Consider the following 14,048-nt stretch of genomic DNA (forward strand, 5'->3'; position numbering starts at 1 on the left):
CTTGGGGAACACAGGGGGACTCTGGCTTAGCCAATTCCCCTACAGCAGCTACTCTTGTCTGTGATGGTGGCATGGGGTTTGCCAACTTCACTGCCTGTCCCAACACTTTGGGTAGGTACAGACAGGAACCCTACATCAATGGTAGAAAAGCTGAGGCCTACAGAGACACTGGAGCTAGCATCACTATGGTGGCCCATAGGCTAGTTCCCTCTGAGCAGCTTTTGCCTGGTTTCTCATACCAGGTGACTAACATTGATGGCAACCAGAACAGTCATCCCATGGCAGAGGTATGTCTCAGCTGGGGAGGTGTCACTGGCCCCAAAAGGGTGGCAGTGTCTCCAACCTTGCCTGTGGACTGCTTACTGGGGAATGCCTTAGAACTCTCAGCTTGGGCTGGAGTTGAACAAGACACCCATTCTAAAATGGTAGGCCTTTCACAAAAGGGTAGTGGGGTTGTGCCAGTCACAACCCCTGTCCAAGTAGATTTCCTCCCTGAAAAGGTTGGAAGGGCAGTGGTAGCCACAGCCCAGGCAAAGATAGACTTCCCTGTAGAGATTGGCAGAGCTGTGACAGTCACAGCTCAAACACAAACTGAGTGCCTTCCTGAAAAGGTTGGCAAGGCTGTAATGGTCTCAGCCCATACTCAGACTGACTTAGGTGTAGTGAAGCCTGAAACTATGGATCACTCCACACAAACAGAGAGTAGTGGGGAGGAAGAAAAGTCTCCCTCTCCCCAGACATTAGGAAAAGGTCAGCCTCCTCAGGGATCTGACCTCACCCCTTGTGAAGGAACTGCCCCAGAGGTAGCCAGGCCTGGCCTGGCAGAGCCTCTGATGTCAGTGGCCCCTTCCAAGGTGGGACCCAGTCTGGTGCAGGTAGCCTGCCTCTCTCTACCCTGCCTCAGTCAGCCCAGGGCTGCAGAGGTCAGGGAGGCCAGTGGACCCCAAGAGGGCCCCTGTCCACAAGAACCCCCCAATCAAAAGAATGAGGATTGCCTGGCTAGTAGCCCTAGCCAGGTGATGGGTAAAAGCATTCCTGAGGGATCCCCTTTACAGGTAGTTAGGGACCTCCCCCAGAGGGATTCTGTTGGGCACAGGCAAACCTGGGACCTTAGGGCCCCAAACCTGACCTGTTGCAGTAAGCCCACAAAAGGGACCCAGCCTCCAGCTTTAGGTAGCCAGAGGCTGACCCTGAGAGCACAGTGCAACTCAGTGAAAGAAAGAAAGGCATCCATGGTGGAGGATGATTGGAGGAAGCTGAGGCCTCACTTTGAGGACACTCACTTCAGTACTCCATCTCAACACCAGCCTTTTACTTTGCAAAGACACACCCAAGGTAGAGATTCCCTGTGGTGGAGACCCTATGATACCTTTAGGATGAGGGATTGCTTAGTGGACCATGAGACAGGGGGTAACCATGCCAGTGCTGGTTCTTCCTTATATGGCCACTTAGGCAATAGAGGCTTACCTTGTCAAGGCCAGCCTTATCTCCTTTCGTTTGGGGGGGGGGGGGGGTTGTGTAGGAAGGTGGATATCTGACTATGGTTACCCCCAACTTTTTGCCTATTGTCTAGCTAGTTTTTCGACTTAGTTGGCCTGAGATCCTGCCATTCAGGGTCTCAGGCTGTCTGCTCTCTCTTTAAAATGGACTCCATGTACCCTAGGTACATAATCAATTGGTAAGGATCACCTTATTGGACCCTGTACAGTGTAGCCTAGGTACCCAGGGCATAGGTGTACCCTAGGCCTCCCAGGGGCTGCAGCATGTATTATGCCACCCCTGGTCTGGCCTTCCAATCAGACACAACTGGCTGATCACTCAGCTGGGGCAAGGTCGTGTAATCACCCCTTGCTTAGATATAGTATGCCTATATCTACCCTTATATATAGACACATGTGTACCTATCAGTCACTCCTATGGCAGGCCTTAACAATCCTGGAGGCAGAGTGCCTGGTAACATGTGAGATGGTGCTCTAGCATGAGCTGAGCCTGTCTGCAGCTATCGGAACCATGTCCTTATAGCTGTTCTATGATATAGCCTACCATATACTCTTAAAGTGCCTTATAATCTTAAACGGTTATGGTAACTATGGTTTGGCTTTATCAAAACATGTCGTGTAAGGTGTCTAACACTTTGGAATAATACCCCCATACCATTTCTGGTGATGAGGATATTATTCCTCCCTTCTAGAGGGAGAGACATGTTAAAATCCTACTTTGCTGTTTAACTCTAACCAAAGCCTCAGCATCACAAAATGGATGCTGCTGCCACAGACACAAGTCTGACCTCCTGCAGCTGGGAGTGATCCCAGCCAGGGAGGCCTGGACAATAGGTTTCCTGCTTGGGGAGGTGCTAGCACCTCCCCAGACAGCCTTTAGTGTATTGGGGCAGGGTGGGCTGAAAGGAATGAGACATGCCTGGGGCACACAAGGTGTTCCTTGCATAGTCCAGTTCAAACCGGCGCTGGGGCACTCCAGCCCCAGCTCTGGCGCGAAACTGGACAAAGGGAAGTGGGTGTAACCACCCCCTCCCCGGTCCCACCCATAAGGCGTGACCTAGCAGGTATCCCAGCCCCCCAGATTAGTATAAGAGTGGGAGTTGGGCCTCAAGACTTTAGATTATCCTGAACCTGCAAAACTGAACAGAAACTCTGGACCTTCGACATTCGACGAAAGAAGAAGACTGAAGAATCTCCCTTGTAGCCAAGGAGTGGCTACCCTGTGCAAACAGGCACCATCAAGAGACTACCCTTTGCTTTGCCCACGTTCTACGAGGAACCGACTGCAGAGCCTGACCAGAGCCTTGACTTCCAGACTTCTCCGACCCTGATCCACATCTACAGCAGAGCTGAGATCCGTGGAGGCGACGAGCGACGTGGGACCGGCTACCTGGAAAAAGTGGCTAGTAACTTAAAGCGCAGCTTCTGAGGTACCCTCGAAGTTGTGCACCGGGGATTGAGAAGCCCCAACCCCAAGCACCATCTGCACCGAAGATCAGCCCCCCACACTCCATGAGTCCTGCGTGGGGCCCTTCAGCATTTTCCTGCTTGCCGCGTCTGTCCGGTTGCTTGCCCGCTGGCTAGTGGCCTTTGTGACGACGCACCCTGAAATCTTCTGCGCTGGTTTGGCTCCTCCAGACTGGCTCCCGCTTCTCTGCAAAGAAGAAGCACCCCAGACCTTCCTGGTCTGCACCAGAAGCAAGTCCTTCGTTCTTCGTGGGTTCCGCTTGCCAAGGCTTGGTGAGTCCTAGTCCAACTTCGACGCTGCCGACAGCAAGAGCCTTCGTGGGACAGCTTGCCTCCTGGTCCTGGTCGTCCTCGACGCTTCCTGGTCCTCCTGGCTGCAGCGACAAGCTTCACCTTCACCTGCAATCTTCACGACATCGCCTGGTTCCTTCCTGGTTCCACGTGGTCACTGGCTAGTGACCTTGACTCTGTCCCTTCTGCTTGCAGGTTTCTTCTCTTCTTGATCCCAGCCTTGGGATCCACCGGACACTCTTCACTGACTGCCTGTCAGCATCTTTCTTCAGGCATCCATAGGAGTCGACGACGAAAACGACGCATCTTCACCCCTATGCACCCGCAGCCTGTGGGCTAGGTAACTTGGGTACTCCGGTGCTCATCAGGATAGTGACTATCCTAGTGTCTAGTTTTCAAGTCTCAACTTCCTAGCTACTCCGGAAGTGTCCTAAATCTACCGTTTTCTAAACTGTACTATTGCTATTGACTTTTACGCATTACGCGTGAGTGTTTCCACTCTGCACACGAATCCCGTGGGCCTCCCACTTCCTAACTAACGCTAGTGTAGTGTAGCCCCAGCGATTCCCTAGGCCTAGGCCTATTCTATTTCCGTGACAGTGGTTCTTATACCACTTACTTAGTATATGGTTTGCGTGGCCCCTAGGGCCTAACTGTATTACTTACCTGTGTGACTTAATGTATGCTTAAATAAGACTGTGTTGTACTTACCTCTAATCTCATAAAGAGTGCTGAGGGTTTGACTAGAATAAATACACTTTATTTTATATATATATATCTGTTGTGGTGTCCTTTCATTTGGTATTCAAGGGATTATATATGGTATCACAGCTGGCTTCACATGCCATTCAGAGTTTAGCCTAAGACTGCTCTTGTCCATGCTACCACTAGGATAGCTGGTCTATAAGGTTGACTTTACAACCAATCACCATAAGGGTATTTGGACTGATATAAGGTGTACACTAGAACTAGTGACATCATACATCAGGCCAACTTCTCACACTAGCTTCATATGCTGACCCCGACGTCTGATTTCTTAGTGGCAATAACTTCAGCCTTTAGGATCTGGGAGTTAGTCTATTTTGTTTTGAAACTTATTTATAAGGTGAGTAATCAGCAGAAATATATATCCATCAGAATGAAAGATTATTTACCTTCAGTTATGATACTTTTGATGCATAATAGCTTACTCAAATGATGATTTAGTGCTGGAGGTAAAAAGAGCTGAAGGTATGCAGATGTGCTTCTGTGTAGTAAAAGTTCAGTTCCTCTACGCCAGACTCTCATCAGGCATGGAAAACAGAAGCAACTGCCGCAAATGCACAATGTAACTGTGGATGTAGTTATATCTGGAAATGATGGAGCTGTGATTGGAGTCCAGTGCTGCCACCTGGCAATGTTGAAAACTTTAGAAATGTTGTACCGGAGGTAAGTAACCTTTTCTTCCACTCCAGCCACTTAGGGGTAATGTAAAAATGTGAAATAGTCAATGAGCCAATGTAACTTAGTGAACCTTTAGGGAACTTTTTGTTTTGCTTAAATCTGAAATATGCTAACTAAAAAATATATTTAGATAGTCCCACAAAACAATTTACAGATTATCAGGATTGCTACATAAATGATTAAAACGTATGTTTTTTGTCAGTCTGGTTTCTGATGATTGTTTTTTTCATGCAGGTCATCCGGGGGCTTCTCAAATTTTGGCCAAAAACATGTAGCCAGAAAGAGGTAAGGTCTTGCTGCTAATAAACTTATAAACATACTCTCAGTGTAAAGTGGGCAAAGTTTGTGGTGTTTAAAAAAATTTTTAAAAAATTACTGTCACTGTTGGGGTATTACCACTAGCATGCTAGACAACTGCCATGATTTACCATTATAGTCCACATAATATTGCCTATTCGCCCTGTCCCTTTGACATTTGGGAAATTTGATATTCCCTCTGTACCCCATGATTAACCACTGAGTTAATCGTCTTGAATAGAGTGAAGCCGGTGACTTGTTTCCTTTGGACTTCATAGTTGTTTTCACAATGCCCCTCAACCTAGTCCAAAAAACAATCTGCAAGTTGTTTTATGTTAGTTTACATTGTCCCAATGGAGGAGATATATATCAGGAGGTCACCCATGAGTTAGTTCTCTGAACCACAACATGGAATATGCAGCTTGATGCATGAGCAGCCTTTCTTGCTTTTCTGGTCTTTGAGAAATGAAGGCACTTAAATAATTTTGCCTGCTGCCAAAAGAAATTAAAGGAAATTTTAGCAAGGCATTTTGTTGCTGTGGAGGAGGATAATAGAATGTAGTATCTAGCCGTAAATGTTGGTTCTCCAACATTAAATCTTTTATATATTCACATGCTTGAATCATTCCCCGCCTTCAGGCTCGGAATCCCTGATACATTAAAATAGATATAAATGGTGTTAAAATGGCCATAGGCCGTAAACATAATTTGATTAGTAGCACATTCATCTCATTTTAATGAACCTAAACGTAAGCAGTGAGGTGGAAGCTTCAGCTCTCCTACTCCCTGTAGAGGGCACCGTACCTCCAATTTATATCACCTGTTGTATGTGAGTTAATTACCGGTCAGAGTTCTGCTTTAACTTTTCAGTGAACCAGAATCTAGTACTATTTTGTTCTTCCTTGGATTTGAACAAGTCCCATCTTCAGCACGGAAGTACTGCGAGTTGTTTTTAGGGAAGATTCTGTCTTTCCTGGGCCAGCAAGAACTTTTTATCTGACAGTTAACTGTCACCAACTGTGATCATGGCTGACAGAAATAAATCTCTCTTCAAACCTTGTTCTGCTTGTGGACACAAGAAGAGTTAAACTGATGACCATTACTCTGTGTATTTATTATCATACACTTAGGGCATCAAAATGTAATTTATATAAGACTTTTACAATTAAGACAGATAGGAGGTTGGTATTATACATTTGTGGCTAATGCGAATTGTCCTCCTAAGGGAGATGCCCCTTCTTCAGGGTAAAATTACAAGAAACGTGTCCCACCAATCCCTTCCATGAAGGCAGTGCAAAGAGGAGACTTATTCAGTTTCCTGAACTGGACTTATGTGGTACAGCGCTTACAGCCAAAATGGAAAATCCTTTTAAGAATGTCTTCAACGAGGAAATCATCGTAGGCGACGAGAACGTCGACTAAGATACCATCGTTGATGTGATCTGCTCCGCCGACAAGACCATCAGCGTCACTACTAACTAATCCTATAACATCGGAGACGTCTGTCAACGATACTGTAGATTTCAACACCGTAGACAGCGACTTTGAAGATACCGGTCTTTTCACCATTGAAAGTGTCAACTTTACCCCCAACACAAATTTTACATTCAGACCAGGAAGATGATGCTAGTGATTACGCTTCCCAGACAGCTTACAACCCAACGTAACCAGATGTAAGCTATGTCCCAGATTTTGGAGAAGATATGTACGACAATTAATCCAGCAAATATAAATATCATCAGGATTTTCCATACCTCAAACCTCTTATTCCTGCTTGCGACAACACCACATAGATAATACAGGGAGCCTAATGTCCAGGTAATTGGCTTTTTTTTATCTACATTACAGCAGATAATGGACACAATCTAACTACCACAACATCCAGCTGATAATCCCAAAACGAGGTTGCTTGCTGCACCTTTTCTGCTATTTCCTTTACTTTCTACTTTGCAGGCTATACCAATCGCACCATTCTCTGGTCCTCAGGACAAGGATAGCAGACGTATTGGTAGTTTGGGGTGGAGCATTTTGTCTACAGCAGCTACTCCAATTAAAGCAGCTAATTCCATAACAATTGTAGAATGATATGGTCGACCAATGTGGAATAACATCACTGTAGTGCTGGATATCATCCCAGAAGATAACTTAAGGCAAGAAACATCCCTTAGGAAGGAGAACATATGACTTTATTGTTGATACTGCTGTGAATGACTCAAACACAGGTTTTAACCAGCTTGCAGGAGGTACTGTATTTAGAAATCAAGGCTTATTAAAGTCCACAGCCTTCCGCCCTGAGATCCATATGCCTTATGCTGACCTAACTCATTTTTCAAAAGCACACAGATGAGGCTATTCAACGCCTCAAAACTGACGCAGCAAAAGCATTAGGACCTTATGTAGGAAGGTAGGATCCGTCTAGCATGGCTACCCCCACTTTTTTTCTGGTGTCAGTGTGTTTTTGACTTAATCTGCTGGCATCCTGCTAATCCAGACCCCAGCAGTTGTGCCCTCTCCCCTAAAATTGTTTTGGTAAGTGCTTTTGTACCTCCAAAATTGGCTACTGGTGTACCCCTATAAGTCTCTAGTATATGCTACTAAGGCATCCTGCGCAAAAGTACACCAGGGGTCTCCTATAGGCTGCAGCATGTATTGTGCTACCCGTGGGAGTCCACTTAAACGGTGACTACATGCCTGCCAATGCAGCCTCTGTGAGCTGGTGCTTGCACCTTTCACAACAGATAATAGTGTCCTTATATCTGAGGTCACTGCACTTATAACCTATAAGTCACTGCTATGGCAGGCTCTTCATTCCTGAGGGCAGGGTGCTTGGTTACAAGTTTGAGGGTACCCCTGCATGAGAAGAATACCTCTACAAACTCCAGTCTATTCTTCGGGCTTTGTAAGTGCGGTAAGCCATTTTAAGACATATAGTGGACATCAGTCATTATGAGTTGCCTAACTATATAATGGCTGCACAGAACCCAGTCATGTTTGGTATCGTAAACCAACACCGATTCCAGTTTTTGAAATGTGATCTCATATACTGAGGAGCCCCGTAAGGGACCCCTTGTACTCCCGGTAACAGCTTTTCAGGGTCTGGAAGCAAGCTAGTGCTGCTTCCAACCACAGACACAATTCTGCCCTCCTGCTGCGGAGACAGGCGTGATTAGGGAGAGGTAGAACAATAGGTTTCCTGTCGCAGGGAGGTGTGACCACTTCCCAGACAGGACTTAGTGCATTGGGCTGTGGTGGGGGTGCTTGCCAGCCCCACCAGACTGCTTTGAAGGGGACAGATGGTGCACTCCTTGCATACTTCAGTTTGAGCCAGTCCAGGAACCCTTGGTTCCCGCTCTGACGTGAAACTGGACTAAGGACAGGGGAGTATCCTCCCCTCTCTCCAGCTCCTCCTCTGGGAGGGAACCCCGGGTTGTCCCAACTCTTTCCTTAGGGTACATGTCCTCAGATTTGTTATGGGACCAGACTCAACCCTGAAACTAAATTGCTCCTCAATCGTCTGGACACTTGGACTTCGTTGGACTTCGACTTGAACTGAGACTGCATCAAGGAAGGCTCCTGCTGCTTCTGGTCTCGCTGTTTTTTGTCTTCTGCGTTATATGTGTTTGTGCTTAATCCAGGTTCTGCAGGAGACCTGTGGGCATCAAGGTAAAGCAAATAAATCTCCCTTGGAGTGAAGGAGTCATTCCCCTGCATTTGCAGGCACCGCAACTAAGGTGACCGACCTGCTGCTCCTTTTGCCCTATGGACTTCCCAAAGACCAACAACACAGGTGGTGGGTCTGTGGCTCCCTAGAGGCCTGGACTGTCTTCTCAGTAATTTTGACGACAGTATCCCTCATTGGGGCTGCTGGGACCAAATCCCTGTGTACTCCATTGACTTGCCTTTGCCAGGGCTTGTTGGCTCTGCACTCCAGAGATCTTCGGGCTACAAAAAGCTTCAGCCTCTAGCACCTCTCTTCCTGAAGAACAGAGTTCTCCTTGCATCTAGGGACTCTGACTTTGGTGAGTTGCGTGAGGGACTCCTGTACCTCCAGCCTCTGGGTCCTCCTAAGGGTCTTCTCTTGCTTCAGTGGGCTCCCCTGCTTGCTCAGCGCCAGCTCAGACTCTCCTGCCTTTGGTGAGTCCCTTGGACCTTGCTGGTCTCAACGTTTGCTCCTTTTTGTTCTCCACGCCAGCTGCGGCTACCAAGGCTTGTTGGTGCTCCCACTGGACACCAATATCTGACGTAGGGCAGCTCGTGCGACTCTTCTGAACCTCTCAACATTGGTGGGCATTGTGCTTCCGTGCCTCCTGGTCACCCCCAAGTGACATAGATTGTACCCTCTTCTTGCAGGTTCTTCACTTCAAGAATCCACCCTTGGATTCTACCGGACTCCTTCACAGTTTTCTTCAGATGTATCTTTGAAGTCTCCCATTGTCATCTATGGCAGGCTCCATTTATGCACCTGGCTTCTATGGTGCAGGTAACCTGGTTCCTGGAGAATCCCCGAGTGGGACGACTCTCCAACCTTCTGTCTTTCTTCTACAGGGTTTGTTCGGGGTTCTTCTGCTTTAAAACTGCAACTGCAACTGCAACTTCTCTATTGACTTTCATTGGGCATGCAGCTGTGTTTTCACACAGCCTCCATTGGGTTCCTGGGTACTTAACTTGGGCGGTTCCTTGTGTCCCTAGCTCTTCTGAGTCTTCTGGCCCAAGTCCCTTTGCAGTTTGCATACCACTTTCTTAATATATGGCTTGGTCTCCCCCCTGGAGACCACTGTATGTTGTGCTACTTACCTGATTGTTTTCAAAGTATTCTTGTGTGTGCTATTGATATCTCTGGGTAAGAGATATACCAATGTGTTAGGGATTGTGTTGTGAATAAATACTTATTTTTGCATAAACACTGTGCAGTTCTTTTTCATTTTAACTTGCACAGTTTTTTTATTTTTATTTTTTTTATTCAGAGTTTTATATAGCGCAAACTTGACCCGGTATCGGGTATTAGAGCACTTTACATAGCACCAGTTGCGTTACAATAGTACACATTCATTTTTATTAGGCACGGTGAGATTAAGTGATTTTCCCAGAATCACAGGATGTTCAGCGTCATTGCTGAGACTCTAACCCGGTTCCCCAGATTCGTGGTCGACCGCCCTAGACGTTAGGCCAACTCCTCTCCCCTCTCACTGTTGATTAAAGTTGGTAAAAGAAGCTCTTTGCACTCCTTCAAGATAACCCTTAAGGCAGATTCCCCACAACTACCACTTTGAGAGCTTGCCATGGTTATCAAAGACCACTAAAATCACTGTAAGGGTTGCCAGGATTAGTTCAAGGTGCATCACTTAAAGTGTGCGCCATATACTAAGCCAGCCTCCTGCACCTTAGCAGTACCCTAAATTTGGAACTGATAATTTTAATGGCGCATGAAGTCTGCAGAATTTTAGAGGAGGATTTAACCAATATGGAGGCCAAGGGTCTTAATACTATTCCCAGAGACAGTCTGGATGCTATCAAGTATACTCTTAGAATAGTACCAATGACACTCTTATGGGAGGTCTTTGGGAAGGATGAAAGGATCTTCACAAGCACATATACATGGCAATCGGAGGAGAGCTTGACTCTCCTCCCTTGCCTCCTCTTCCATCTGATACTCAGAAGCTGGGAGAGAGAATTTCCCTTTATAGTCCAGCTTGGTAGACTATACCAGTGGACAAATGGGTGAGGCAAATTATCCATACTGGTCATACGGTGGAGTTTGTTCAGAGACCATCAGTTTGCCCCACCCAAGAAAGACCATCATCTCCATTTGAATGAGCTTCAAAAGGAAATTGTCATGCATCTGCTCAAGGGTGCCATAGAGATAGAACCCTTGGTTTTTTGGGGATTTTGGGTACTATTTCAGGTTCTTCCTAATCTAAAAGAAACACTGTTTAATGGAGACCAATTGTTGATCCCAGACAGTTTAACATTTTTTATTTAAGAAAGTCATTTTGGATGATAACTCTGCAAAAAGTCCTCCTGGTGATGGCAGAAAAGGGATTTTATGATCTTCCTAGATCTTCAGGACGCATATCTTTACATATCTATTCAAAGAAAACACAAAGTATCTTCACTTTTTATTAGCAGGATAACACTGCCAGTTAAAGGTCCTTCCTTTCAGTCGTGAATCAACGCCTCAGATAGTCACCAAATGTCTTGTTTCAGTAGCTGCATTTCTCAGGTGAGACGGTCACCAAGTTTTTCCATGCCTGGACTACTGGCTCGTCAAAGCATCATCGAGAGAAGAAGCAAAAGCTTCAATGATTCCTACATCCATCTTTCTGGAGATTGAGTCTCACTTTGAACAGCGAACAATCATCCTCAGAACCTCAGACAGAAATCCAGTTCCTTGGTGAGATACTCGATCCACTTTTGGGAAAGGCTTTTCTGTCAGCGGAAATAGTGAGGAAATTGCAAATGGCACCAAAGAGTCTTTTTGCAAAACAATCAGTCAAAGTAAGACCGTGCAAATAATGTCATCATGCATCACCCTCATTTAATTTTACAAGCTCCGAATGAGACCTGTTCAGCATGAACTGAACCGGGAATCAAAGTCTCATGTTGCGGTAGGAGTCACAAGGTATCTGAAGCAAGCATTGTTGTGGTGGCGTACACCAGATCGATTTGTTTGGACAGCAGCAAACACCAGTACTTCGGAAGCTGATTAGCTGGTCCAAAAGCTTTGCTTCCGCTTTTCCTCAGTTTTCCCCTGAGCCTCAGGGTACTGAGGAAGGCGAAGATAGATCACTGCACTTTGATCCTCATTGCTCCCATGTGGCCACACCACTAGGGGTACTAAGATCTTTCAGTTCTGAGCATGTCCAGCCATTCCTCTGAAAATGCATCCCAAATTCCTCTCCAGACACCACGGAGAGGTCCCACGTCACACCCCTAACTCATTGAATTTCACAGCATTGTACTTGACCACTGAATTTGGTCATTTGGATGTACCACAAGACTTCAGAAATATTTTACCGCAGGCTGGAGCTCCAGCGACCACAAAGACTTACGACTCCAAGTGGAAACGCTTTTGTGTCTTGTGCAGGAAAAACGGTCCTCATCCTCTTCGAATAATACCTCCTCAAATTTACCCGTATTTGTTGGACCTGGCCAAGGGTCAACTTAAATATTATTCAGTCTGGGTCCATCTGGCCGCAGTTTCAAGATCTAAGAGAACTGAACTGTCATCTACTCTGTTCCGCCAGCGGATTATAAAACACTTCATGAAAAGGCTCTTCGAAGCATTCCAAACTCTTCGACATTCTCCGATTCCATGGACTTAATACTTTCCTCAGTCAGTTGATGCTACCTCCTTTTTAGACTATATATAAGGGCCATTTGAAATTTGTCTCATGGAAAACAGCGCTATTCCTAGCTTTGATTTCTTCAAGGAAAGTGAGTGAGATTCAAGTGTTTACTATCAAGGACCCATTCCTCAGTTTCATCTAGGTAAAAGTTTTTTTTGAGAACCAACCTTTAATTTATACCCAAGGTTCCTACTAACTTTCACTTAAATGAACCTGTCATTTTCCAATCTTTCTTCCCAAACCCATCTTCGACATCAATAAGATTGTTGCATTCTTTAGGCTTGCGTAGATGTTCCAGGTTCTCCATTGACTAGACAAGATGTACGCACATCAGACCAGCTGTTGTGTCTTTTGGACAACCACAACGAGGTAATTTCTACCCAAATAGAGGACAGCTTGTTGGCTATCAACCTTTATTACCTTCTGTCATGACCAGGCCAGTCATCCGTTTCATGAAAGAGTGAGGGCGCATTTCAACAAGGGGCATGGCATCGACTGCAGCACTCTATGCTGGTGTACTTTTGAAAGACATCTGCTGTGCTGCCACCTGGAAGAGTATGCACATGTTCACAAACCATTATTGCCTCGATGTGGATTCAAAGGCTGATGCAGCAACCGGACAGGCGGTACTAAGAAACCTCATTCAATAAAGGTGAGCAAGCTTCCTAGGTTTTTTTATGTATTATGATGTGTACTGCTTGCTATTCGGATTCAAGCACATTAATAAATAAAACACTCCATGTTGGAGACGAAATTAGTTACCTATAACTCCAATGTTGGTATCTTTTATATATTCACATGCAACCATACCCCTAGCCCCGGTCACAGTCTCATTCTTTATTTTCTTTTCTCACTCTTGAGCTTTGAATTCTGAGCTATTCCTCAAAGGGAATATGAGAGATGAAGCTACCACCTCATTGGCTGAGGTTTAGGTTCTTTCAAATGAAGTGTATGTGCTTCTAAACAAATGTTGTTTCAGTCCTATGGCTAGTTTAACACTATTTACTGGTATTTTAATGCACCAGTGTCTCACTGCCTGACAACGGGGAATGGTTCAATCATGTGAATATATAAAAGATACCAACGTTGTAGAACTGGAGTTAGAGATAAGTAACTATTTTTTTCTATGAGCACCTTGGCATCAAAAGCTGGTAATGCCATTTTTAGAAGTCAGAGGCAGCTTCCTCGTAGCAACATCAAATGTACTTCCACATCTAAATATTCTTTGGGAAAACTTCTCAAACATCAGCATTTCTTGGAAAGGCCCATTCTATTCTTCAATGTATCAATGACTCTTTGGTTCTTTTGCCTCTGTAAAGTTATCTGGTGAGAGTGTGTATTTCATATTTATGTCTGTCATGAAGCAGATTGGCAAGAATTTTGAATGCTAGATTATTTTTAGAAGGGTTGTTATTGTCTGAACTGTAACAGCTTGGTTGCCTCCAATGTAGCAGACATTCATGTGCTTGTGTTAACTTTTTGTTAAAATCAGAGGTCTTCACCTTATGCAAAAGAGATATGAAGAGAATTTGAGTCTGTCATGTCACTGAAGAAACTTTCTCTAGCTGTTTCTTGATACAAAAAGAAAGCTCCATCTATAGGCCTGAGACCGATTCTAAATATCAACATTATTAATAACGCAACCAGCTTTGCAAAATTGATTTTTGTTGCCTGTTTTACTAATTCATTAAGGCCATTTCACAGA

The 14,048-nt window shown here is 45.3% G+C and overlaps 1 protein-coding gene across 1 annotated transcript in view; it reads left to right on the forward strand.

Moving 5' to 3' along the window:
- The window catches only part of PPP2R5A (protein phosphatase 2 regulatory subunit B'alpha), a 730,770-nt gene that overhangs the window by 534,962 nt on the left and 181,760 nt on the right, over positions 1-14,048 (forward strand). The window contains exon 9 of the mRNA XM_085612862.1: positions 4,935-4,985. Coding sequence (XP_085468988.1) covers positions 4,935-4,985 — 51 coding nt within the window. The remainder of the gene's footprint in view (positions 1-4,934; positions 4,986-14,048) is intronic.

The sequence above is a fragment of the Triturus cristatus genome, chromosome 6 (assembly GCF_964204655.1).
Source record: "Triturus cristatus chromosome 6, aTriCri1.1, whole genome shotgun sequence".
NCBI classification, from domain to species: domain Eukaryota; kingdom Metazoa; phylum Chordata; class Amphibia; order Caudata; family Salamandridae; genus Triturus; species Triturus cristatus.